The sequence below is a fragment of the Natator depressus genome, chromosome 1, assembly GCF_965152275.1.
Source record: "Natator depressus isolate rNatDep1 chromosome 1, rNatDep2.hap1, whole genome shotgun sequence".
NCBI lineage: Eukaryota > Metazoa > Chordata > Testudines > Cheloniidae > Natator > Natator depressus.
This window is the reverse complement of record NC_134234.1, coordinates 239,309,567-239,333,755: the sequence shown is the minus strand read 5'-3', so window position 1 is coordinate 239,333,755 and position 24,189 is coordinate 239,309,567. Positions and strand designations below refer to the sequence as shown.

Below are 24,189 nucleotides of genomic sequence, written 5' to 3'. Positions count from 1 at the left end.
TAAGAGCAGGTTAGACAAATACCTGTCAGGGATGGTCTAGATCAGTGGTTCTCAAACTTTTTTTTCGCAGACCACTTGAAAATTGCTGTGGGTCTTGGTGAACCACTTAATGATTTTTCCAAATGTTGTTTGTACCATTAGCTAACTATTGTAAAGCACTTTGGATAAAAGTGCTATATAAAAAAAGCCAATAATAAACGTTTTTAGTTCTACAAATAAAAGCACACAACTCATATTTTAATATCAGTAATATCTTACCTTTCTAATGCGACGGATGTGCCCTCTCTCCCCCACCATGGCAGCCCCCAAGCTGAGGCTAGGAACGTGCGGGGTCTCTCCTCCACCACAGCAGCCACAGAGCTGAGGCTGGGAAGGAGGGCAGTCTCTCCTCAGCAGCCACAGCCCTGGAGCTGGGGAAAGACACCTCTTTCTCTGGCTGCCGCAGCCCTGCATGTCCCAAATTTCCCCCACCCACTTCCTCTTCTCACCCCACTGCCCCCTCCCACCTACACCCTATTCCCCGCAAGGCCACCACCTCACCTTACATGTGTGTCTTCTCCAGGGTCCAAGCACCTAATTAGTGGCTCCACTAATTAGGTGGGTGGCCCTTCATTCTCTTGTGTACGGCCACCCAGGTGCACCCTGTTAGGGGGCTTATTCCTTCACCCACACTTCCCTGGTCCTTCTCGCATGAACAGAGTAACAATAGCCCAGGTCCAGAGGTGCAAACAATTCGATGTTTATTGCGGTGAACTTCCAGCAAGCATGATTCCAGTTTCCTTCCTTAGTATCCTCCTTCCCAGCTCTGACACCACAGAGCCTTACACCTGTGTCCCTGTTCCCATTCCTGCCCTTAGCCAAACATGATTCCAATTTCCCCACCCCCATTCCCTGTTCCCGTTTCCCCCTTTAGCAAAACATGATTCCAATTTCCTTACCCCCATTCCCTGTTCCCATTTCCCCCACACACACCCACCCCCCACCCCCTCACTTCCTGATTGACTGCAGACTATATAGTAAAACTTGAGTTCTGCTTAGCTATACCTTAACCAATCATTTTCCTGAAATTTAACTAACCAATCCTAACATATTGTAACATGATTATGTAACCAATTATATTCCACCACCTTAATTAGTTTATACCCAGCAAAATTAATTATACAGCAGACAGGAACGATCACAGAACCAGACAGAGATTATACAGACAGACAATAGCAAAGTGGGAACTATAATGACAAAACAATACAGAAGTGAGGATTTCACATCCCAGCTATTGATAAGTGAGTTCTTGCTAGACAGGATGCTATCAAACTAAGTTTCCTTTTACATTTTCTAGGCACTTCCCTTTCTCTGGAGGTGATAGGCACTATCAGGACAGGATTGTATTCCTAACAACCCAATAGCACCTTCTTTCAATGTGACTAGTTTGGAATGTGAGGATGTGACCGGTCGCTTCCCAGCTTATGGCTGCCTCTGCTGCTTAGCCAAAGGCCTTAGCCTAAGAACAGGGCCTCAGACTGTCACAGTAAGAGAAGGACCTTACACTGGCAGACAGTGATTTTGATTCTTTCTTTTATACCTCTATAACTAGCCAAGTGATAAGCATACACCTAAATTCTTAAAGTACAGGCCTTTGCAGACAGGCCTGAATATCTATATCCTAACACACACCTTAGAGGAAACTATCTGCAGACCACCTGGATGGAGCTCTTGGACCACAGTTTGAAAACCTCTGGTCTAGATAATACTTAGTCCTGCCTTGAGTGCAGGGGACTGGACTAGATGACCTCTCGAGGTCCCTTCTAGTCCTATGATTACACAAGAAAATCCAACTGTGTGCCACTCCAGCCTTGCCATCTTGTGCTATGCTCTCATGTTAGCTCACATATATATTATACATATATAGTATATTATATTATATATTATACATTATATATGTGTTAGGACCACATATATAATACTTAGCTGGGAAGTGGTATTGGTGATTCAACAGATTGGACTCTTTCCTCTGAATTAGTACTGAACTAAATCAACCCCAAGGCCCCACTGTACTGCTGAAGATGCTGATTTTTTTCATAAATAATGAAATCTAATGTCAAGGTTCTGACCACTTATGGTCATTCAAAATCTCATGCTTTTGTTTTGTTTTTTATTAACAGGGCTGCTACTAGTGATATTCTGACCAACCTGATTAATTATTCTGCCTACCTGTGTCTCTTCTTAGTTTTTGTTGATTAGAGTATTTTTCATTTTCTGTCCCTAAACTATTTTGTAGTGTTACGTTCTGTCAGACAGCTGCTCTGTCCCGTCCCACTGATGGAGGAAATCATCCCTCTGTGCATCTCCAGTCTGCAGAGGGTTTTGGGCACCCTACTGGATGAAAGGCTGTATAAATTTAAAATATTATATTATCTAATAACATATGGGTTCTATGCAAACCATTTAAACCGAGGTAATAGGTAATTGTGTAGAGGTTGGTGTTTTCTTGTAGTTTCTACACCAGTGATTCAGTTGCCGAGCACATTCAGTTTGCAGTTTAATTAATGTCCAGGAATAAAGTGATCCTTTCTGGACTGAAACACATGCAGCTAGGCTGTCTGTCAAGAGTAATAGTTTCAAGAACAGTGGATTGTCCTGTGGGTGGTGGTAATGCTACACCAATAAATGACTAGCTACATGCTGTATCTCTGGCACCATGTCTACTTCTTAAACTTCTCAGTGTAGTAGCATTTTTCCAAGTACCTAAATCTAATGAACAGGACCAACCCTTTGTTCTACTTATGCACAAAATCTGTCTTTTCCTGGGATCCTGGAACATACGGTTCTTTCATGAAATATAACCTGTGTGCGTGCTTATTTTCTGAGATTTCAGGCAATGAAAGTGTGTTACTATGCAAAGTGCTGTAAATTTACAGTTTTGAATACATGGTTTTTAAAATATTTTTGTAGGGCTTTAAGCACATAAATATGTAGGAAAGATTTTTACAGCAAAGTATAAACAAAATTGAATAAAAGCATAAACAAAATTGAAATTTCATTCTGCAGTCTTTTCAGTGTTAAGAAGATTGTCAACTTCTATTTAACAAACATATGATTCCCATCTAAAATAACTAAGATAAAGCCTTACGTCACTTTAACAAGTAGCATGAAAATTCTTATAAGAAAAAGAATAAGCTTCATACAGTTATTTCTATTGGTGTGCATTACTACTGAAGTTAGAAAAATTCAGATTAACATTAAAAATAAAAATAGAAGAGACTAAAAGTTCATCCACAGTTTACTGTGTGAAAGGGAACTGGTAAACAAAAGGAATAAATCTTAATTACATTTTTTTAAAAAATATATTTCGAAGGGTTTGCAGGTGATAAGACACAATTAGATTAGTCCTCTTTTTTCAGATTGCTTAAGGATCCATATTAATTTGAAGATTTTTTTTTCAATAAGTCTTTCCTTCAGATGGAGAAGGAGGACAGTCTAGTGGTTAGGATAACAAGCCTGGCAATCAGGAGACCTTTCCTGCCCCATCACAGACTTCCTGTGTGCCTTTGGGCAAGTCACTTAGACTCCCAGTACCTCAGTTACCCATCTTTTTTTTTCTAATGGTGATAATAGCTTACTTCTGGGAGGATAAATGAAGATTTTGAAGAATTCAAATACTGTGGCAATGAGGGCCAAGAAGTATGACTGATGAATGGATTGATTAAAAAGACAAGAGTGGTATTAATTACAATATTTTTATTTCTTGGATTTAAGCATGGGAATACTATGGCTCTTTTCAGAAGTTGATAGCTTCCTCTGTGGTGTCCATTTTTGGAACACTAGATGAAAGTTTTTCCATGGTGTAAGTTTCAGGATCAGAGTTATTTAAGAAGGCCCAAAGTTGTATATTACACACTTCCCACTGGTCTTCTGGTCTTTCCACCCTTCTTTCTATTGCGTACCCTTTAAAAGTATGCTTAGCTCTTTCTGTAAATTAGGCCCTGTTTAAGTGACTTAAAAGTTGGGCATCCAAAAATTGAGGCAGCTAAAATCATTAGTCATTTTTTAAAATCTTGGGCTTTGTTTCTTTGATTTTGACTGTCCTTATCTTTCTCTAATAGATTGCGTTTTACCTGGAATTTAGTATGAGAAGTTGCTAACCAGGGTAGGTTTGGAGACCTTGGAAAAGATCTGTCACTTTTAGAAGTCTTAATGTTTTTAGGGAACCATATCATATTTCATAGTCTTGGTGTGGAAGCAGAAGCCTATTGTGACAAAGTTCCTCTGCCTTGGTGGGTCCTGCGCTTACTGGCGGATTTGCTCGCCTCAGAGGTTCACGGCAGCCCTCAGTTTGGCCACTTTCGTGGCTCAAATCTGCCATTCACTCAGTTAGCCTCATCACTGGCCAGCATGGGGAAAAGGAAGAAGAACAATCCCCGCAGTCTCTGCTGATCCACCTAGTGGATTGGGGAACAGGCCAGAGACCTTCCCCTCTGGTGGAACCCACAGTCCAGGTCAACTCCTCCAGTATCAAGTAGGGAGTTGGGGCATGGGGGGAACCCGGGCCCACCCTCTACTCCCGGTTCCAGCCCAGGGCCCTGTGGATTGCAGCTGTCTACAGTGGCTCCTGTAACAGCTGCGTGACAGCTACAACTCCCTGGGCTACTTCCCCATGGCCTCCTCCCAACACCTTCTTTATTCTCACCACAGGACCTTCCTCCTGATGTCTGATCATGCTTGTACTTCTCAGTCTTCCAATAGTACGTCTTCTCATTCTCAGCTTCTTGCACCTCTTGCTCCCAGCTCCTCGCACGCACACCACAAACTGAAGTGAGCTCCTTTATAAACCCAGGTGCCCTGGTTAGCCTGCCTGTCTTAATTGATTCTGGCAGTTTCTTGATTGGCTGCAGGTGTTCTAGTCAGCCTGTCTGCCTTAACTGTTTCCAGAAAGTTCCTGATTGTTCTGGAACCTTTGCTGTTACCTTACCCAGGAAAAAGGAACCTACTTAACCCGGGGCTAATATATCTGCCTTCTATCACTCTCCTGTAGCCACCTGGCCTGACCCTGTCACACTATCCATAATTAAGACTGAAACTGTATTTCCAGTAGAAGTCCTGTTTCCCTCCCTAATACAATATGCTTTAAAAAAGCATATTTTTGCTTGTGTTGCCTTTAACCAAAGGATAATTTTATTGTCTGATTTGTGGGTAACTCAGATAAGCTTCTTTCTGAGATCTAGTTTAACTTTAACTCAGCATTTCCATACATTCAGATACTTGTCTGTCTTTAAATTTTTACCTTATGAAAATGTACTGGCTTTCCAATGTTTGTTAAAATCTCTGCCATTCTTTTTTCCCCTAAACTCCACTTTAACAAAGATTTTTCTGTAGCAATTACCAGTTATTGTAAGTAATGCTCTACATCTTTTAGTCAAGTCCATCCATTCTTTAATTTATGGTGACTTTCTTGATGGTATTTAATCATTGGTGTGCCCAGTTGCAGCACACAGTACTGTTGGATTCCTATCAGGATAACTAGAGGAAGGTATTCACTATCTGTCATATAGTATGTCCACATGGAAAATAGTCATAAAGCTACTACATTGTTGCCAATGAGAGTGCAGTTCTCCTCTTTGCTATCTTTAATCTTTGAACATTCTTTCATTTCTAATAAACATGTTAGTAACACAGGTAGAGATTTTTTTAAAAACATGGCTAACCTGATGATAATCTTTAATATGATTGTTTTGTTTATATAATTACACACACAAAATTACACAAGAAGGACATTAAATGACGGAATTAAGGTTCTTGTGCAACTTTAATTCGCGCCCCCCCCCTTGTGCGTGTGCATTATGATACAGGCTTTAATTACATGATCACATGCTATTTTTTCCACAGGACCCCTGCCTCATTTAGGGTGCAGGATGGATGGTACTTGATAAGCAGCTAGCTATTCAATAACTTTTTTAACCTTTTTAAATGTGTGGCCCCGGCCTTATTTATTGTACACTAGTAAAACCCTGTTCTGAAGACAGTTGTTGATTTCTTTATTGTCTTTCCTGTGGTACTCATCATTATAGTACCTGAGTGCTTCACAAATATTAATGAATATGCAGCACCCCTATGAGATGAAGCGATGGTAATATCCCCAATTTACAGATGGGGAATTCAGGCACAGAGATAAATTCAAAAGTTTCCAATAATTTTGTGTGCCTAATTTGAGATGACTAGACCTGATTCATCAGAGAATTTAGCATTATATAGCAGTTTATATGTTCAGAACACAGTTCCCATTGACATCAGTTGTAGATATGAGTGCTCAGCACTTCTGCAGATCAGACCGCAGGATATCAAGTTTAGTACCCAGAAAATGACGCGCACAAAATTAGTGACCACTGTGGAAAGTCTGGTTTAAGTTACTTGCTTAGGATCACATAGAAACTCTGTGGCAGAGGCAAGGATAGAGTCCAGTTTTCCAGGGCCACAATTCACCGAAAGACCATCCTTTGCCTTCCTGCATCCCCTGAATCCCCTGCTTCGTTCACTACACGCCTTCCAACTTCTGCAACAAATGATGCAGGTATCCCACAGGCAACATCCTACTTTATTACACAGTCCTGATTCATTCCCTGATCAGGCCCATCCTGTGCACTGAATGAAGAAAGTGCTTAACTTTGCAACTTCAACCTTCTTCTAATGTAGGGTTTTTCATGTGATTGCCTACCATTTTTTTGTTTGTTTGCTTGTTTTTTTTAAGCAAGTGAAAAAACCCACTATTACATGAAACCACACTGATGCCCCTAAACTTGGGACCTGTAGATCCACAGCACAGTCCTCATCCACTTGGACTAAATGAGTAATTCTCAACAGTAGAAGACTGTCATTTTATGTGTTGACCAGCACTAGTAAGGGATGAAAATCACTTTTCCGGTGGGCTTCACAAGTATTTGCTGACAGGAGGGGAAATGTTGGGACACAGGAATCCGTGGTTTGATTCAGGTTCTGTAGGGTAGTGTATTCTGTTGGTTATAAACTCTTCTGCTGCCTCCCCCCCCAGCTTGTCCTTATCTCTCTCTGCTCCTATACTCTCCCCACCAGATCCTGCCCCTATTCCACCCCATTCCTTCTGCTTCTATCCTTCTTGGCTCCCGTCCTTGTCCCTGTTCCTCTCTCAAGCCCTGCCCTAAGTCATTTTGTACATTCTAGGGTCCTTTAACTTAAAATAAATAAATAAATACATTAAAAATAAATGAGAGATTGCAAAATGGTTAATAAGAAAAGTACTTGTCACATCCCCCTGTCTGATCATTACTGGCATATGGTTGAGGTTGTTTCCAGGCTTGTATTTGCTCTGATAGTCAATGTACAAAGATGAGGAGTATGGCTTCTACTCAGCAAGGTTGATGCACTGGATATTTTTGTAGTTTTTTTCAGTTTGGAGTTGAAGTGTGCTGGAGAATTTTTACTCAATATTGCCGCTACTTAGTATTCCTGCTACAAAATGAAGGGGAGACTGAATCCCCTTGTACAAATAACTATAGATTCCACTGCTAAGGATTTAGAGGGTTTTGAAATCTGAGTTATGTCTTAGTGATACAGGCTCTCAGCAGCTTAGGCCATGGAAGGTTTCTGCCCATTCTTAATCCCTTTTCCTTTTCCCCCTTTCCCCCCAAAATGCTGTACATTTCTTGGTGGTATTCTTGTTCCAGGATACTTACACAACATAGAACAATACATTTTGTCTTAACATTAAAATATCCCGCTGCACCTTTTTTGTAAGAGGGTGTTCCTTCTTGTCCATAATCAAAAGTTTCTCTTCCCTACTGTTACACAGTGTTCCGTATGCAAGAGGTCTATTAACTGTCATCCTCTTCCATAGAAGCTACTTAATTTCAGTAGTGGATAGATTGATTCTTCTTCGAGTGCTTGCTCATGTCAATTCCCAGTAGGTATGTGCGTGCCACGTGCACAGTCGTCGGAAGGTTTTCTCCCTGACTGTTGGGTCAGCTGCGGAGCCCTTGGAGTTGTGCCTTCATGATGGTGTACATAGGTCCCTGCCTATCCGCCGCCTCTTCAGTTTCTTCTTACTGTCGGTGACGGTCGTTGGAGCTGCTTTCTTCTTTCTTTCTACGGCAGCAATCCCCCAGTGGACTTTTTCTTTGTAGCTATAAATAGTTAACTTACAGTTAGTGTTTTCAAGTAGTTTTATAGTTAGATAAGTTTCTGTTGGGGTTTCCCCCACCACGTTCTTTCCCTCTCAGAAGCCTACGCCCAGGGGAGACCCTCACGACTCCTGCTTAAAGTGCTTGGGGGAGGCCCAGCAGACCAACAGGTGTAAGATCTGCAAAGGTTTCTGCCCGAGAAACAGAAAGTAGAGGGACTTTAGGTTGAAATGACTCCTCATGGAGTCAGCTCTCCATCCCCAGCCCTCATTGGACCTGAACTGAGCACTTCGGTGCAAAACGCACCAACCTCAGTAAGAGAGGCTGCGGTGCCAAAAAAGAACTCAGGGTCTAGAGACACTCGGCATTGCCATTCTCTGGCACTGAAGACCTGCTCCGCAGCTCCCCTGCACGACTTGCATTCGCCGGTGCCGCAGAAGAAACAGAAGAGAGCCAAGAGGGGGTGTTTGCTCACAGAGCAGTGGAGTGCAAAAATGCTAGTGGATTGCATCCCATACCGGGACACTCAGCCCCTGCTCCAGCTAAACCGGCACTGTTGACTCCAGCTTCTCAGAGACGTCCATTGAGTCCAGTTCTAGTGGACTCCCCCATGCGGGAAAGCCAGGTAGAGGAGCTGGATCCTCCATCCACCCCGGACATGTTTGAGGCAGGTCAGGAACCTTATAGCAATGACAGCTCCACAGTCCTCAGCACCGGCACTGCAGAGAATCGCTGTGCCTTCATAGGGCAAACCAGCCATTATGTGGCACTGGCCGCCCTCCCCTCAGCACCGCTCTCCGTCACTATCCCGGTCACCGAGGTTGAACTCGTCTTCAGATTCAAAGACGGAGTCGTAAGTCTCAAAGCGGAGCCGGCACGGCTCTTGACACCATTCAAGGCAGGAAGAGGGGCAACAAATTCCCATGATGCCCTGGCTACCCCAATGGCAGGTGCCAACGCAGTGGCACATCTGGACCCCATGGTTGTATCATCAAGTCCAGGGGCCAGGCTCCAGATCATTGTTGATCACCTTGGAAAGGCGGGCTCCCCCGACATCCTCTATGGCATGAGAACCTTTGCATGGCTTGGAGACCAGTGCCCAAGCTGGCACCACAGCCATCACTGACACCAGCACCGAGACAGGGACCAGTACCGCACCAGGCACCGAACAAGAAACATCAGCACAGGAGGATCCCCATGAATTGGAGGGTCAAGAGGACCCGGTGCCACCAAGGGCATCATCCTCATCCTCCCCAGATGAGGCAGTAGCCGGCTCTTCTGCCATATTGCTGGCTATGGACAACAGAGCTCACCAGGAGCTACTCAGAAGGGTGACACAAAACTTGGGCCTCCAGGCTGACAAGATGTTAGAGGAGACGACTGATCATATGATGGATATTCTGACTCCTGAGAGTCCTTCAAGGGTGGCCTTACCCCTGATTAAGACCATCCAAAACACTACCAAGACCCTATGGCAGACTCCTGACACTCTTTTGCCCCGTGGCCAAATGGGTGGAAAGAAAGTATTTTGTACCCTCACATGGGTACAAATACCTATTTACCCACTGTGGTAAATTGCCAGCACTACTATGATGGGTCTCACGTTTTCTTTTCATGGGTGGGGGTTCAGGGCACCGTTTCTTGCCCCTGAACTGGGGTATTAACTGCCCCCCTAGTGTCCTAGAGGAGAGGAGTGGAGAGGGAGGGACCCGGGCCCGCCCTCTACTCCGGGTCTCAGCCCAGAGGCCCTAGGGATAGCAGTAAACCACTAGAGCTAGCGGTTTCTTCCCCTGGGCTACTTCCCTCTCCTGTCCTTCAGCTTGTGGGGCTTCCTGCCCTCCCTCTGCACAAACCAAGTGTCCCTTTACCTAGGGTCTTGGTCTTCTTAGCCCACCGCAGCACTTCTCCAAACTCTCCTCTGCTTCCCTCCAAACTGCTCTCTGCTCCAACACCAATCCACTCTGCTTCAACTCCTCCTCTTGTCTGATTGAAGCAGGGGTTTTTTATCATGTGACTGGCTTCAGGTGCTTTAATTAATTTATAGCAAACTTTCTTCCCTCTACAGGGAATAAGGCTTCCTTCTAACACTCTCCTGCTGCCATCTGGCCATGCTGTATCACACCACTCTCAACCAGGCACACTAGGGGCAGCTGCAAATGAGAAAGAGAGGCAATGGCAGCAGGGACCAATGCCCAAATCTAAGGAGGCAAAGAAGCTAGACCATTTCAGCTGTAAAGTCTACTCTTACGGAGGGTTCCAGCTTCAGATCAGCAAGCGGTCATCAGCTCTATAATTCTAACTCTTGGAACATTAAGTTCAAAAAGTTGCTTCTAATTGAATCTTGGTCAGATTTTGGATCCATCCTCGAGGAGGGCAAGGTTAAAGAAAGGACCTCCTTGCGAGCTGCACTGGTCTCAGCGACTTACACAATGTCGACTGCTATAGCCATGCTAAGGAGCTCATGGCTGCAGGTTTCAGGCCTCCCGTACAAGGTCCAACAAACAATTCAAGACATGCCCTTTGATGGCTCAGGTTTGTTCTCAAAACAAACAGACTCTAAGCTCCATCATCTCAAGTTCCATACACCAGCCCCACTAAGAAAGTATTATAAACTTCGGCCTCCACCACGCTTCTACCCCACTCCTCCCAGACAAGATTAAAACAGAAAGTGGGGAAGGAGTAATAGACGAAAGCCTTTACAACCCTCTTCCAACCAGGGCCAGGGCTCGACAAGGCAGTCTTCAGTTCCCAAGAAAAACTTTTGAAGGTGCGCCCAGGGGCCATGCACTAGGCAGAATCTTGAATCCTTTTCCCCATTTCGTTAATCATCTGTCCCATTTCAAACATGCCTGGGTCCAAATCACTTCGGACCGATGGGTCATACACACAGTAGAATTGGGATGTTCTTTCCAATTCTGTTCCCTTCTTCCCTCCCATCTCCCTTCTCCGTCCCTCTTCAGGGACCCTTCTCACGAGCAGCTTCTCATACAGGAGGAGCAAACACTCCTAGAAGCCAGAGCACTAGAGGATGCCCTTCAGTAGTTCAGGGGCAAAGGAGTTTATTCCTGACATTTCCTGAAAAAGCTGAAGTTCTGCATGGTCTACCTGGCTTCATTATTCCTTCCCTGGATTTGGGGGACTGGTACACCATCCTTAGCTTGAAAGTTGCCTACTTTCACTTGTTAATAGTACCATCTCAAAGGCAATTACTCTGCTTTGTGGTCAGCAACACCCATTATCAGTTCACGATTCTCCCCTTTGGCCTATTGGTGGCCCTCAGGTGTTCACCAAGTGCATGTTGGTTGTAGCCGCCTTCCTGAGGAGGCGACAGGTACAAGCATTCCCATACCTAGATGGCTGGCTAATCAAGGGCTGTACCAAAGCTCAGGGGAAGCAGCACGGGAACCTGTTACGGTCGACTTTCAACAAGCTTGGACTAATACTGAATGTGTCAAAATCAACTCTAACCCTCCACCCAGAGGATAGAGTTTATTGGAGCTCTCCTAGACTCAGGTCAAGCCATAGCATTCCTTCCCGAATCACGTTTCTGACCAGGGGCACCATCATAGAGGATTTACAATGATACCCCACTACTACGGCATGAAATTTCCTGAAGTTGCTCGGTCACATGGCCGCTTGTGGATATGTAGTACATCATGCGAGGCTTGGGCTCCAACCTCTTCAGGCCTGGCTGGTCTCAGTGTACAGGCCAAACCGAGACCCCTGAGACAAGTTAGTTACGCTTCTTACTCCAGTTATTGAGTCCTTCCTATGGTGGCTCAACCTGCAAGTGGTGTGCGCAGGAGTGCCCTTCTCAAGGCCCTAACCCTCAATGTCTCTAGTCACGAATGTGTCAGCAATGGGATGGGGGAGCACACTTAGGAAGACTCAGGATCTCTGGTCCCAGGCAGAACTTTTGCTTCACATCAGTGTCAGGGAGCTAAGAGTGGTCTGCCTTGCTTGCCAGATGTTCCAGGTCCATCTGGAAGGCAGATGTGTCAGTATTGACCAAGAATACACAATAGCGATGTTCTATATAAACAGACAAGCTGGTGCTCGCTCCTCTCCCCTATGCCAGGAAGCCCTCACATTATGGAACTTCTGCATTGCCCACTCTATACATCTAGAGGCATCATACCTTTCAGGTGCCCAGAATGAACTGGCCGATCATCTCAGCTGATCTTTCCACAATCATGAGTGGTCCCTCTGCCCAGATGTTTTGAACAACGTCTTCCAGCAGTGTTGGTTTCCCCAGATAGATTTGTTCATGACAAGTCACAAAAGGAAATGTCACCAGTTTTGCTCTTTCCTGAATCAAAACAGCCCGGGGTCCCTTACAGATGCTTTTCTCTTCCCTTGGAAGGACCACCTGCTTTACGCATTCCCACCCTTCCCGCTTGTATACAAGGTCCTGCTGAATGTCAGAAGGGACTTGATCACCAGGACCATGGTCTCCTCCAGCATCCCAATCTAGAGTCTTTCCACCTCACTGCATGAAAACTCCGTGGCTAAATCCCTTGGCACTCATATGCTCAGACCCTGTTAGAAAAGTACTCCTTAGCAGCAGGAAGCCATCCACTAGGGTCACTTCTTTGGCCAAGTAGAAGAGATTCTCCATTTGGGCATTACAAAAGGACACCCCGCCTTTACAGTCATCGATTTCCTTTATCCTGGACTATTTACTGCACCAGAAACAGCAAGGTCTTTCGTTGTCATCAATAAAGGTGTACCTGGCCGCTATCTCAGCTTTCCATCCCAGTTCAGCCGGTCGCTAAGTTTTCACTAACCCCTTGGTGGGCTGCTTCCTCAAAGGACTAAATAGACTGTACCCTCAAGTAAGACAGCCAGTTGCCCCATGGGACCTCAACCTGATGCACTCTAGACTGATGGGGCCTCCCTTTGAGTCACTTGCAACATGCTTTCTTCTTGACCTTTCCTAGAAAGTAGTGGTGTTCTTCGAGTGATGGCTCATGTGTATTCCACAATAGGTGTGCATGCTCACCACGTACACCGGTGCTGGAATATTTTCTCAGAGCAGTACCCGTGCAGGGGAGCGCCCCCTGCAACCCCTGGAGTGGCACCTGCCTGGTGCGGTATAAGGGGACCTGCATGCTCCCCCGACCCTCAGTTCCTTCTTGCCGCCAGTGAAGGTGCGTTGGAACTGCTCTGCTCCACTCCAGCTTTGCTGTAGCTTGTTCCCAGAACTGTTCGTTTGTTCAGTGTTAGTACCTGTAGTTAGTTAGCTGTTCAGTTAGTTTAGTCAGTGAGCCCGGGCCGGGCATGTCCCGCGCCCCAGGGTTTAAGTCGTAAGGCTCTTGTAGGCATTCTATGCCAAGAAGTGACCCGCACGCAGACTGTTTGGGAGAAACCCATATCAGCGAAAGGTGCAAGATTTGCAAGTCGTTTAAGCCTCAGACCAAAAGAGAAAGGGACATTAGGCTCCGGGCCATCCCAATGGAGTCGGCGCTGTCTCTGGCACGCTGCTCCAATCTCGTACCCAGCACCGTGGCATCGGTACGCGGCGACTCTCCAGTGCCATTGACCGGTCGGCACCGCTCCCCCTCTGCGGGGCACGCCAAGAGGGCCAGAAAGATTCCATCTTCGCAGTGGCACCAAGGGAAGTCTGGGACACAGGCTAGGCCCATGTCAGGCAGTCCTTGAACCCCACTGGGCTGCAGGTCTCTGACTTACGTTGAGCGGAGTAGCCCGGCCCCTTCAGAACAGGCCTCTCTGGATGCCTGGATGCCATCCACGCCTGAAGCCCTCAGGTGGCCCGGGACATTATGTCCATGTCAGTGCCTGGAGTGCCACCAATGTCGGCCCCACACTCCAGAGGCAAGCCGCCGCTGGGATCTCCGCAGTCGCCTCTGGCCTGGTCTTGGTCGAGGGAACGTTTCCGACGCCATTCACCGCTCAGTGACCACTCGGGGCAGAGTCCATGTGGATCGCCCTCGACGCTGACCAGACTGGCTGGGTTCCATCCAGCCGGGACTCTCAGCACCGCTCGTCCTCAAGGAGCAAGTATCGATGGGACCGCAGCGGGCGTCGCCAATGGTCCTCAGCGAGGACTCCGCAGTTGGTTATGGCATGGTCGTCGACACCGTTTGTGCTCAGACTCCTGCTCCAAGTCTCTGCCAAGACATCGCAGCCCTGGGCGTCGATCACCAGTGTCTCACCGTTGCGGGTCCGCCCGTCGAGGCCGTTCGCGGAGCAGCTGTTACCATTGGTACCGGTCCTCCACATCGAGATTGTGGTCCCATGGCTATCGTAGATCCCGGCACCGCCACTCCTTCCGGTCCAGTGACAGCAGCAGATCTTACGCCAGCCCAGTCTCCAGTCGTAACCGCCTCTCAATGGGCCAGGCCAGCCAACCCGAACAGCTGGCCCCGCCGGTGCCACAGCAGGTGCAGTGGCACCGAGCATCGTGGCCGGCCCAATTTTACCAGTGGGCACCGTGGCCTCCGGCGCAGCCCCCGTTGGGAGCCTGCTCAGTGGCCGGAGCTTTGGAGGCACCATTGGCCTCCCTCTCCAGACCCCCAAGAAAGGAGTCGGTGGGACGTACGTCCTCGGCCCGGAGTCTGACCAGGTGGTGGACCTGCTGGTGCCGGCCGACACCCAGAGCATCGCACCGGCCTCCTTGCCCCGCCCAGAGGAGTCGATTGCGGCCCCTCTGCCCTGCAGGAGGACTTTAGGGCCCACCAAGAACTCTTAAAGGGCGTGGCAGCAAGCTTCCACCTCCAGGCGGAGGAGATGGAGGAGCCCTCAGGCTCCCTGTTTAACATGTTATCCCCATTGGCACTGGATAGGGTGGCCTTTCCTGTCCATGAAGGGGTGGCTAAGATTTCAAATGCCCTGTGGCAAACACCGGACTCGTTGTCCCCCATCTCTAAAAAGGCGGAACGCAAGTACTTGGTACCCACTGAAGGGCATGAGTACTTATACCCACCCGGCGCCCAACTCCCTGGTGATCGAGTTGGTCAACCACAGGGAACAGCAGGGTCAGCCAGCCCCGACCCCAAAGATCAAAGACTCTCGGAAACTGAACTCTTTCGGAAGGAAAGTTTATTCATCTTCAAGCTTCCAGTTACGAGTGGCAAACCATCACGCTCTCCTGGGCCAGTATGAATTCAGTCTGTGTTACTCCTTGGCCAAGTTTGAGGACTACCTCCAGGAGTGCGACAGGAAGGAGTTCAAAACACTAGTTGAGGAAGGGACAGCAGCCGCTAGGGCCTCTGTGGTGTCCATGAGACTGGTGCCATGGTTTCTTCTCTCTGGGCTGTCCAGCGAGGTGCAGTCTTCCATACAGGATCTCCCGTTTGATGGGAAAGCTCTGTTTGCAGAGGAAACAGATACAAGACTGGGTGGCATGAAAGACTCCCGCACGACCCTCCAGACTCTGGGCCTCTATGTCCTGGCTGCAGCAAAACCTAAGTTCAAGCCGCAGCAGACTCCCACCCAGGCCGCCCTCCTGAAGTATGAGGCCGCCCATAAGAGGTAGCGGGACACTAAGAGACACCCTCAAAGGCAGTCTCGGCCTGCCCCCCAGCCTGGGTCCTCCAAGGGCAAGCAGGCAGGGAAAAGGCGTTTTGGACGGTGCGCTCAGGGTCACCCCGCCAGCCCTCACCAAGGATCCACTAAAGCTACCCTTCTCCAACCAGTTGTGTGCTTTCCCCCTGGAATGGTCGTGGATAACCTCGGACCGATGGGTCCTCAACACCATCTCCCAGGGTTACACCCTCCAGTTTACTTCCTCCCCTCCCAACCACTCACTACCCCTGTCCCTCTTGGGGGACCCCTCACACGAAGCTCTGCTCGAGCAGGAGGTGGGGCGGCTCCTAGGACTAGGAGCAATAGAGGTGGTGCCTGAGGAGTTCATGGGCAAGGGATATTACTGCCATTATTTCCTTATCCCGAAGGCCAAAGAGGAGCTCAGGCCCATCCTGGACCTGCAAGGTCTGAACCAGTACATGGTGAAACTCAAGTTCCTCATGGTCTCCCTGGCCTCCATCATCCCCTCCCTAGATCCCGGGGACTGGTACGCTGCCCTCGATCTACTGGACGCGTACTTCCACATCCACATATTTGAGGGGCACAGGCGCTTCCTCCATTTTATGGAGAGACAGAATCATTACCAATTCACGGTCCTCCCGTTTGGTCTGTCCACTGCCCCCAGGGTGTTCACAAAATGCATGTCAGTGGTAGCGGCCTACCTCAGACAGCGGGGGGTCCAGATATTTCCCTATCTGGATGATTGGCTTGTCAAGGGCACCTCCCGGTCACAGGTGAGGGATCACGTGGCGCTCCTCCTGTCCACGTGCACCGCCTTGGGCCTGTTGGTAAACAACACCAAGTCCACATAAGTCCCAGTCCAACGCACAGAGTTTATCGGGGCACTCCTGGACGCAGTGTCGGCCAGGGCTTCTCTCCCACCAGACAGATTCGAGACCCTGAAAGGTCTCATCGACTCGGTCACAAGGTTCCCAGTGACAACAGCCAGGGTTTGCCTGCAACTCTTGGGTCGCATGTCGGCGTGCACATACGTGGTCCATCACGCCAAACTCAGGATGAGGCCCCTCCAGCTCTGGTTGGCCTTGAAGTTCTCCCAGGCCACGGACAGGATGGAGAAGGTCCTCACCGTGCCGGACTGTGTGATCACCTCCCTATGGTGGTGGTCGTCCGCCCCAAACAACATGCTCCAAGGGGTCCTGTTCAGGGACAGGGCCCCATCGTTGGAGCTGATGTCCGATGCATTGGACCTGGGTTGGGGGCCCCATGTGGGGAACTCTTAGACTCAAGGCTTGTGGTCGGCTCAAGACCTGACCCTACATATAAACGTCAAGGAGCTCAGGGCGGTGCAGCTGGCATGAATGGCCTTCTGCTCGCACCTGGAGGGCAAGGTAGTCAGGGTCCTCATGGACAACACAGCCTTGATGTTCTATATCAACAGGCAAGGCGGGGCCCGCTCCTCTGCCCTCTGCCACGAAGCCCTCAGGCTGTGGGACTTCTGTATAGCCCACGACATCCACCTGAAGGCCTTCCACCTACCGGGCGCCCGGAACAAGAGGGTGGGTCGCTTGAGCAGGGACTTTTCCTAGCAACACGAGTGGTCCCTCCACCTGGAAGTGGCTCACCGGCTCTTCTGAAGGTTGGGAACTCCCCAGGTGGACTTATTCGCGACTCGGCAGAACTGGCGTTGTCCCCGGTTCTGCTCTGGGGGGCCTGGGGAGGGGCGCTGTCTCCAATGCCTTTCTCCTGTCCTGGTCAGGCCGACTTCTCGACGCCTTTCCCCCATTCCCTCTAATCAGCAGGGTCCTGGAGAAGATAAAGACGGAAAAGGCCTGGGTCCTCCTGATTGCCCTGCTATGGCCCAGGCAGCATTGGTACGGGACCCTCACGGGCCTGGCAGTAGCTCCGCCGTGGCCGTTGCCACTCCACCCAGACCTGCTTTCTCAGAACCAGGGCCACCTCCTCCATCCCAACCTAGCGGTGCTTCACCTCACAGTGTGGCTGCTCAGTGGTTAGGCGGAGAGGAAAGCACGTGCTCAGAACAGGTTCAGCGCATCCTCCTCGAGAGTAGATGGCCCTCCACTCGCCGCGCTTATTTGGCGAAGTGGTCGTGTTTCTCTAGGTGGGTGGCGGACCAAGGTGTCTCTTTGGTGGCCACCCCGATCCAGCTTATCCTTGATTGCCTCGTCCACCTGAGGGCCTGGCGCCCTCATCAGTCAAGGTGCACATGGCAGCTATATCGGCCTTCCATCCACCGGTGCAAGGGCACACGGTATTTTCCCATGCTATGACTGGCTGGTTCCTTAAGGGTTTGGACAGTCTTTTTCCATATTCTAGACCCCGGGTCCCGCAGTAGGACCTAAACCTGCTGTTGGCTTGTCTCACAGGATCCCCGTTTGAACCACTGGCCACGTGCTCCTGGTCTCATCTCTCATGGAAAGTGGCCTTCCTGGTTGCGGTCACGTCGGCCAGGCAAGTCTTGGAGCTCCACACACTCATAGACTTTTTAAGGTCAGATGGGACCATTATGATTGTCTAGTCTGACCTCCTGCACAATGCAGGCCACAGAATCTCACCCACCCACTCCTGCAGTAAACCTCTCACCTATGTCTGAGCTATTGAAGTCCTCAAATCATGGTTTAAAGACTTCAGGGTGCAGAGAATCCTCCAGCAAGTGACCCGTGCCCCACGCGGCAGGGGAAGGCGAAAAACCCCCAGGGCCTCTGCCAATCTGCCCTGGAGGAAAATTCCTTCCCAACCCCAAATATGGCCATCAGCTGAACTCTGAGCATGTGGGCAAGACTCACCAGCCAGTTACCCAGGAAATAATTCTTTGTAGTAACTCAGATCCCACCCCATCTAACATCCCATCACAGGCCATTGGGCCTATTTACCACTAATAGTCAAAGATCAATTAATTGCCAAAATCATATTATCCCATCCTACCATCTCCTCCATAAACTTATCAAGCTTAATCTTGAAGCCAGATAGGTGTTTTGCCCCCACTGCTTCCCTTGGAAGGTTGTTCCAGAACTTCACTCCTCTGATGGTTAGAAACCTTTGTCTAATTTCAAATCTAAACATCCTGATGGCCAGTTTATATCTATTTGTTCTTCTGTACTATATTGGTACTGAGCTTAAATAATTCCTTTCCCTCCCTCGATGTTCGGTGGGCTCTGACTTTCTACCTCAAGCGGACCAAGACATTCAGAAAGTCCTCGCAACTGTTTGTCACCTCGGCTGAGTGCGCGAGGGGCCAGCCGATTTCCACTCAACGGCTTTCCAATTGGATCACTTCGTGCATCCGCTCCTGTTATGAGCTGACGGGTGTCCCCCCGCCACCCATTGTGAGGGCACACTTGACTTGGGCGCAGGCCTCATCAGCTGCCTTCGTGACCCATGTCCCCATCCAGGACATTTGTAGGGCCGCCACATGGTCTTCGGTTCACACATTCACCTCGCACTATGTGATCGTTTTCCAAACCAGGGATGACGCCGGGTTTGGCAGGGCTGTCCTCCATCCTGGGAACTTGTGAACTCCTACCCACCTCCAACAGATGTAGCTTAGAATCACCTATTGTGGAATTCACATGAGCAATCACTTGAAGAAAAGACAGTTACCTTTTCCGTAACTGGTGTTCTTCGAGATGTGTTGCTCATGTCTATTCCACATCCCGCTCTCTTTCCCCTCTGTCGGAGTTGTCTGGCAAGAAGGAACTGAGGATGGGGGGAGCGCGCAGCTCCTCTTATACCACACCAGACAAGCGCCACTCCAGGGGTCGCGGGGGGCCCTCCCCCTCAAGGGTACTGCTAGGGGAAAAACTTCTGGCACTGGTACACGTGGCGAGCACTCACACCTATTGTGGAATAGACACGAGCAACCCATCTTGAAGAACACCAGTTACGGAAAAGGTAACTGTCTTTTCTTGGTGGCTATAACTTCAGCCAGGAGGGTGTCTGAGCTTAAGGCCTTGACTTCTGAGCCCCCATATACTGTCTTCTATAAGGACAAGGTGCAGTTGCGGCCACGTCCGGCCTTTCTCCCAAAGGTAGTTTCATCATTCCATGCGAACCAGGACATTTTTCTTCCAGTGTTTTTTCCTAAGCCACACACTAGTAACAGAGAGTGAGTGCTCCACTCCCTGGATGTCAGGTGAGCTATTAACCTTCTACATTGAAAGAACAAAGCCATTTCAAAATCAACACAACTCTTCATTGCAATTGCAGAGCGAATGAATGGGCTTACAGTGTCGTCCCAAAGAATCTCTTCATGGATCATGGCCTGTGTATCAGGGCATGCTACGACCTGGCTAAGATACCTGCCCTCATGCTGATGGCACACTCTATAATGGCATAGGCATCTTCGGCAGCGTTCCTGGTGCAAGTTCCCATTCAAGACCATCTGCAGGGCAGCGACATGGTCTTTGATCCACATCTTTACATTGCACTGTGGCGTTACACAGCAGGCCAGCAATGATGACAGATTTGGCAGAGCAGTGCTGCAATCTGCTGAAATCTGACCTCTCCTCCTAGGAGATTCTTGGGAGTCATCTCTTTGGAATCAACATGAGGAAGCACTCGAAGATTATCTACCTTCTCGTAACTATTGCTTCAGCAAGTTACTTAAGTATCCTAGGATAAATTTCATCGGGCCCTATCAACTTGAAGACATCTAACTCATCTAAGTATTCTTTAACTTGTTCTTTCCCTGTTTTGTCTTGCATTCCTTCCCCTTGTTGTTAATACTAATTTTCTTGAGTATCTGGTGACAATTAACCTTTTTAGTGAAGACTGAAACAAAATAGGCATTAACCACCTCAGCCTGTTTGATGTCATCAGTTATTAGCTCTCCCCCCACACTAAGTAGAAGACCTATACTTTCCTTCATCTTACTCTTGCTCCGAATGTATTTAAAGAACTTCTTATTAGATTTTATGTCCCTTCTTAAACATAACTCATTTTGCGCCTTAGCCTTTCTGATTTTGTCCCTATATGGTTGTGCTGTTCGTTTGTCCTCCTCATTAGCAAGTGGTCTGTGTTTTCACATTTTGTAGGATTCCTTTTTGATTTTCAGATCATTAAGGAGTTCCTGATGGAGCCATTCCTTTTGCTGTTTTTTCTATCTTTCCTTCAGATTGGAATAGTTGGCAGTTGCGCGTTTAATAATTTTATCGCTTAGATTTTCTTCCCACAGGATCTTACTGTGGGGAGAAAGTTCTCTGAGTTTGCTGAAGACTGCTTTTTTAATGTCCATTGTCCTTATTCTGCTTATGATCATCTGCGCTTCTGTTGGCGGGGTAAGAAGCAACGTGCATTTCATGTGAGCAATGAAAGAGGCCGCGTCACGTCCCCCGCACCTTCCCAATTACTTCTTCACTTTTTCAAGTTATAGATTCCTTTGCCCAAGGCACATGTGACCTGTTTTGTTTTGTTTTTACAATAGTTGAACCATTACAGCCAAGTTCACTATAAATCCCTATCTCATTCAAGGTCTTCACTAGAGCCACATGATTTTTTCCATCAAAGATACAGTAGGATTGCCCTAGGCTGCACTTTTTGCAGGTTCCATAATTCTGGCTTGGATCAAGTGGTTTAAGGCAAGGGAGTTGCATGGGCTCTCTCTAAATCTGCCTTTAGGAAGTACTTATGTTTGCCTTAGATTTTCTGGCTGACTGCTTCTTCAACATTCAGATGATCCTTTTACATACACTATGGGAGCCAATTCATTAGCAAGTCTTGCTTTTTGGCTCAATCCTGGGCAGCAAACGTCATGTCAAAAGTTCATTTAATCAGCTTGCTTTTCAGAAAAGACCTTTTTAATGGAGAGGATTTGGACTTTGCAGAAGATAATCTATTTTTTATTTTAATCAGTGGTATGCCTTTATTTCTGTAGTTCAGAGTGCACCAGAAAATAGTGATAACGAGGAATATTTTTCTAATGGATAAATTTAGTTTCATCAGATTCATCAAATCAAATCCATATACCTATCCTTAATACAGGAATTGAATTAGAATACCCATGTGAAACTGTGTGTGTTGGGATTATTTAACTATATTTTCTATAAATTAACTCTACTTTCTATCTTTATTTAACAGTACAGAAATAACTCTGTGTTGTACAAGCTCAGTTCAGTGCTGACAAAGTATTTCAGAAAACTAATGTAATCTCTGAGCAAATCAGCTTTCAGAGTGGACTCAGTGCCCATTACCATGATGCAGCACTAGCCTAGAGCAGCTTATCAGTTATACTATTTGTGTCCATGTAGTATCCCAAATAGAATCAGCTGTAGTTTTTTGGAAAGGGCACTTACAGGTACACCAATGATTCCTTAATGTAATAAGCAAAGGACTTTCGCTTCCAAATTCCTCAAGACACCTCATCTTGGTCACCTTCCTCTATTGAGAAGAGCTAGAAGAGACTGTCTCTGGAGGCCATCAGCACTGTTCTTTTCTCTCTGATGAGAGTCTCTGCAAAGCAACACCACTGGAGTTTGCTATCTATGCAGTTACTCCAGCCCCAACTGTCTCAGGGAGCAAAAACCATAGCCTAGGAATTGAACCCAAATTCCTTGTATGGCACTACAGAGCACTGACCAGCTATAAATCAGTTAATTTGTGTATTCTGCAAAGAGGTAATCTCTTTGCTGTTAGCTCTGAAGGAAATATCAAAGCAGCCAAAGTTGTTTGCAGTCTATTCTAAATGTCTTTCTGAGATGCCTTCAGAAGAAACATTCTTCTCCTTCTGTGTGTGTCATGTTCCAAAAAGGAAGCTAGTTTATTATTTTTTTCTAAACATTAAATTAAAGAGTTCTCTATGCTAGTTGTATGATATTTGGGGGGAAAGCTTGGGACCAAAGAATCTGCCTTTTATTCCAGAGTCCAAACTTCAGATGTAATTATGGAGAAAAAGGCTGAGGAAGCAAAGCTGGTCTGTTTTATTTTGATTGGATCAAAAGTTTAGACTTAAGTTTTCTGTGGTCAGGAGACAGAGATTAAAGGGTCTGTAATTAGGTTCCATACTCCATGTGTCTTAATGCCCAGAAAGGCCAAACCCCTGCTGCGGGCAATGGTAATTGCCAGAACCATCAAGAATAATTCACAGATGCAAGTGAAAAAGGAAATTATGCACACTTTCTTGTCTCTGTAAGAGTGGGGTGGGGAATATACCACAAAATATCTGGTAAACAAGTAAAATTTGAGGTTGGAGAAAATAGTTTTACTGCTTGAAGCAGATGGCCTGGACCTTGCAGATGTTCCTGTATGTTTGAGTTGTGGGTTTTTTTAATTACTCTTCCTCCCCCATTCCCTTGAATAAAGTACAATTGTGTACCCAAGGTAATATGGGTTTCTATATATGTGTATAATACACTGTGACGAGTCACCAGAGAGCAGGTATGTCTTTGATCAACAACTCCTACAGATGTAGCAGTTTGAAGTTTTAGCTTAATGGGGTGATGCAATCCGAGATTACTCCAGGAACTTCCAGTCACTTCTCTTAATAGTGGTGCGTAAAACAAAGTGTTCTTTAAATGGAGTTTACAATTGAGTGTGGGTTGGAAGCTGGAGTGTTTGTGGGCTTCTGCAAGATGAGTGAGAATGTTTCTGGGCTTTCCACCATTCTTCGGTCCAGGTCACACAAGAGCCAGGACTGACTGAAAACATATTCTGGATTGTGCTCTGAGTGTTTGTTTTTCACTTCACAGGCAAGTCAAAGACCAAAATAAGAAGGTAGCAAACCTGAAGCACAAAGAGCAAGTGGAAAAAAAGAAGAGTGCACAGATGCTAGAAGAGGCCAGACGGAGGGAGGACAATCTCAATGACAGCTCCCATCAGCTTCAGGTAGCATAAAAATTTGAATTGATGGGATATGGCTGATAACCAGTCTTCTCTCCTTTGTATGCGTGTGCACTTTTTCTCTCATCTTCCCCTCGCACCTGCTGCCTTGCTTTTCAATGTGTTGCATAATAAAGGAATTGGTTTGTGTTTAAAAGAAGAGTTTTATTCCACAGCACTGTGGATAGCTGCCTCTGGCTTCTGCTGTTTAATTCATTTTTATGGTAAGTAAACAGGGATTCAATTGAAATGTAAAGTGGGTCACTGGAATGGTTTTATCAAATGGGTATTAAGATTGGGATGTTGATTTCTGCATCATAGCTACTTCTAAGAACTTTTCTTTAGTTGCTTTGGGGTATTTTCCAAAAGGATTGAACCTTATTTTGCTGGATTTTCTTCATTAAAATAAAGGATGAAAGACATGACAGCATCAGTAAGTATTCCTGTAGCAATGGAAATGTATTGTGGGTCATGTGAAGGATCACATGTTTTTTGTGATTACCAAGAGCTTCCAGTTGGCACCGAATCTTACTCCACTCCTCATCAGTTCCAGATGTACCCACTCGTCTGCTACATATTTCCCTCTACCCATTAAACTGTCAACGCACTGCTTTATCACCACCTATAAAGTCATCAGCCTCCCACAAAATGGTACAGACAAAATAAAGTTGGCAATTTGAAAGCAAGAGCAACGTTTCTCCATTCA

General features: G+C 47.1%; 1 protein-coding gene across 10 annotated transcripts in view; it reads left to right on the top strand.

Moving 5' to 3' along the window:
* Positions 1 to 24,189, top strand: part of ERC1 (ELKS/RAB6-interacting/CAST family member 1) — a 553,011-nt gene that overhangs the window by 283,094 nt on the left and 245,728 nt on the right. For all 10 annotated transcript variants that reach the window (XM_074938919.1, XM_074938886.1, XM_074938901.1 and 7 more), the window contains one exon: positions 23,354 to 23,489. In XM_074938919.1, coding sequence (XP_074795020.1) covers positions 23,354 to 23,489 — 136 coding nt within the window. The remainder of the gene's footprint in view (positions 1 to 23,353; positions 23,490 to 24,189) is intronic.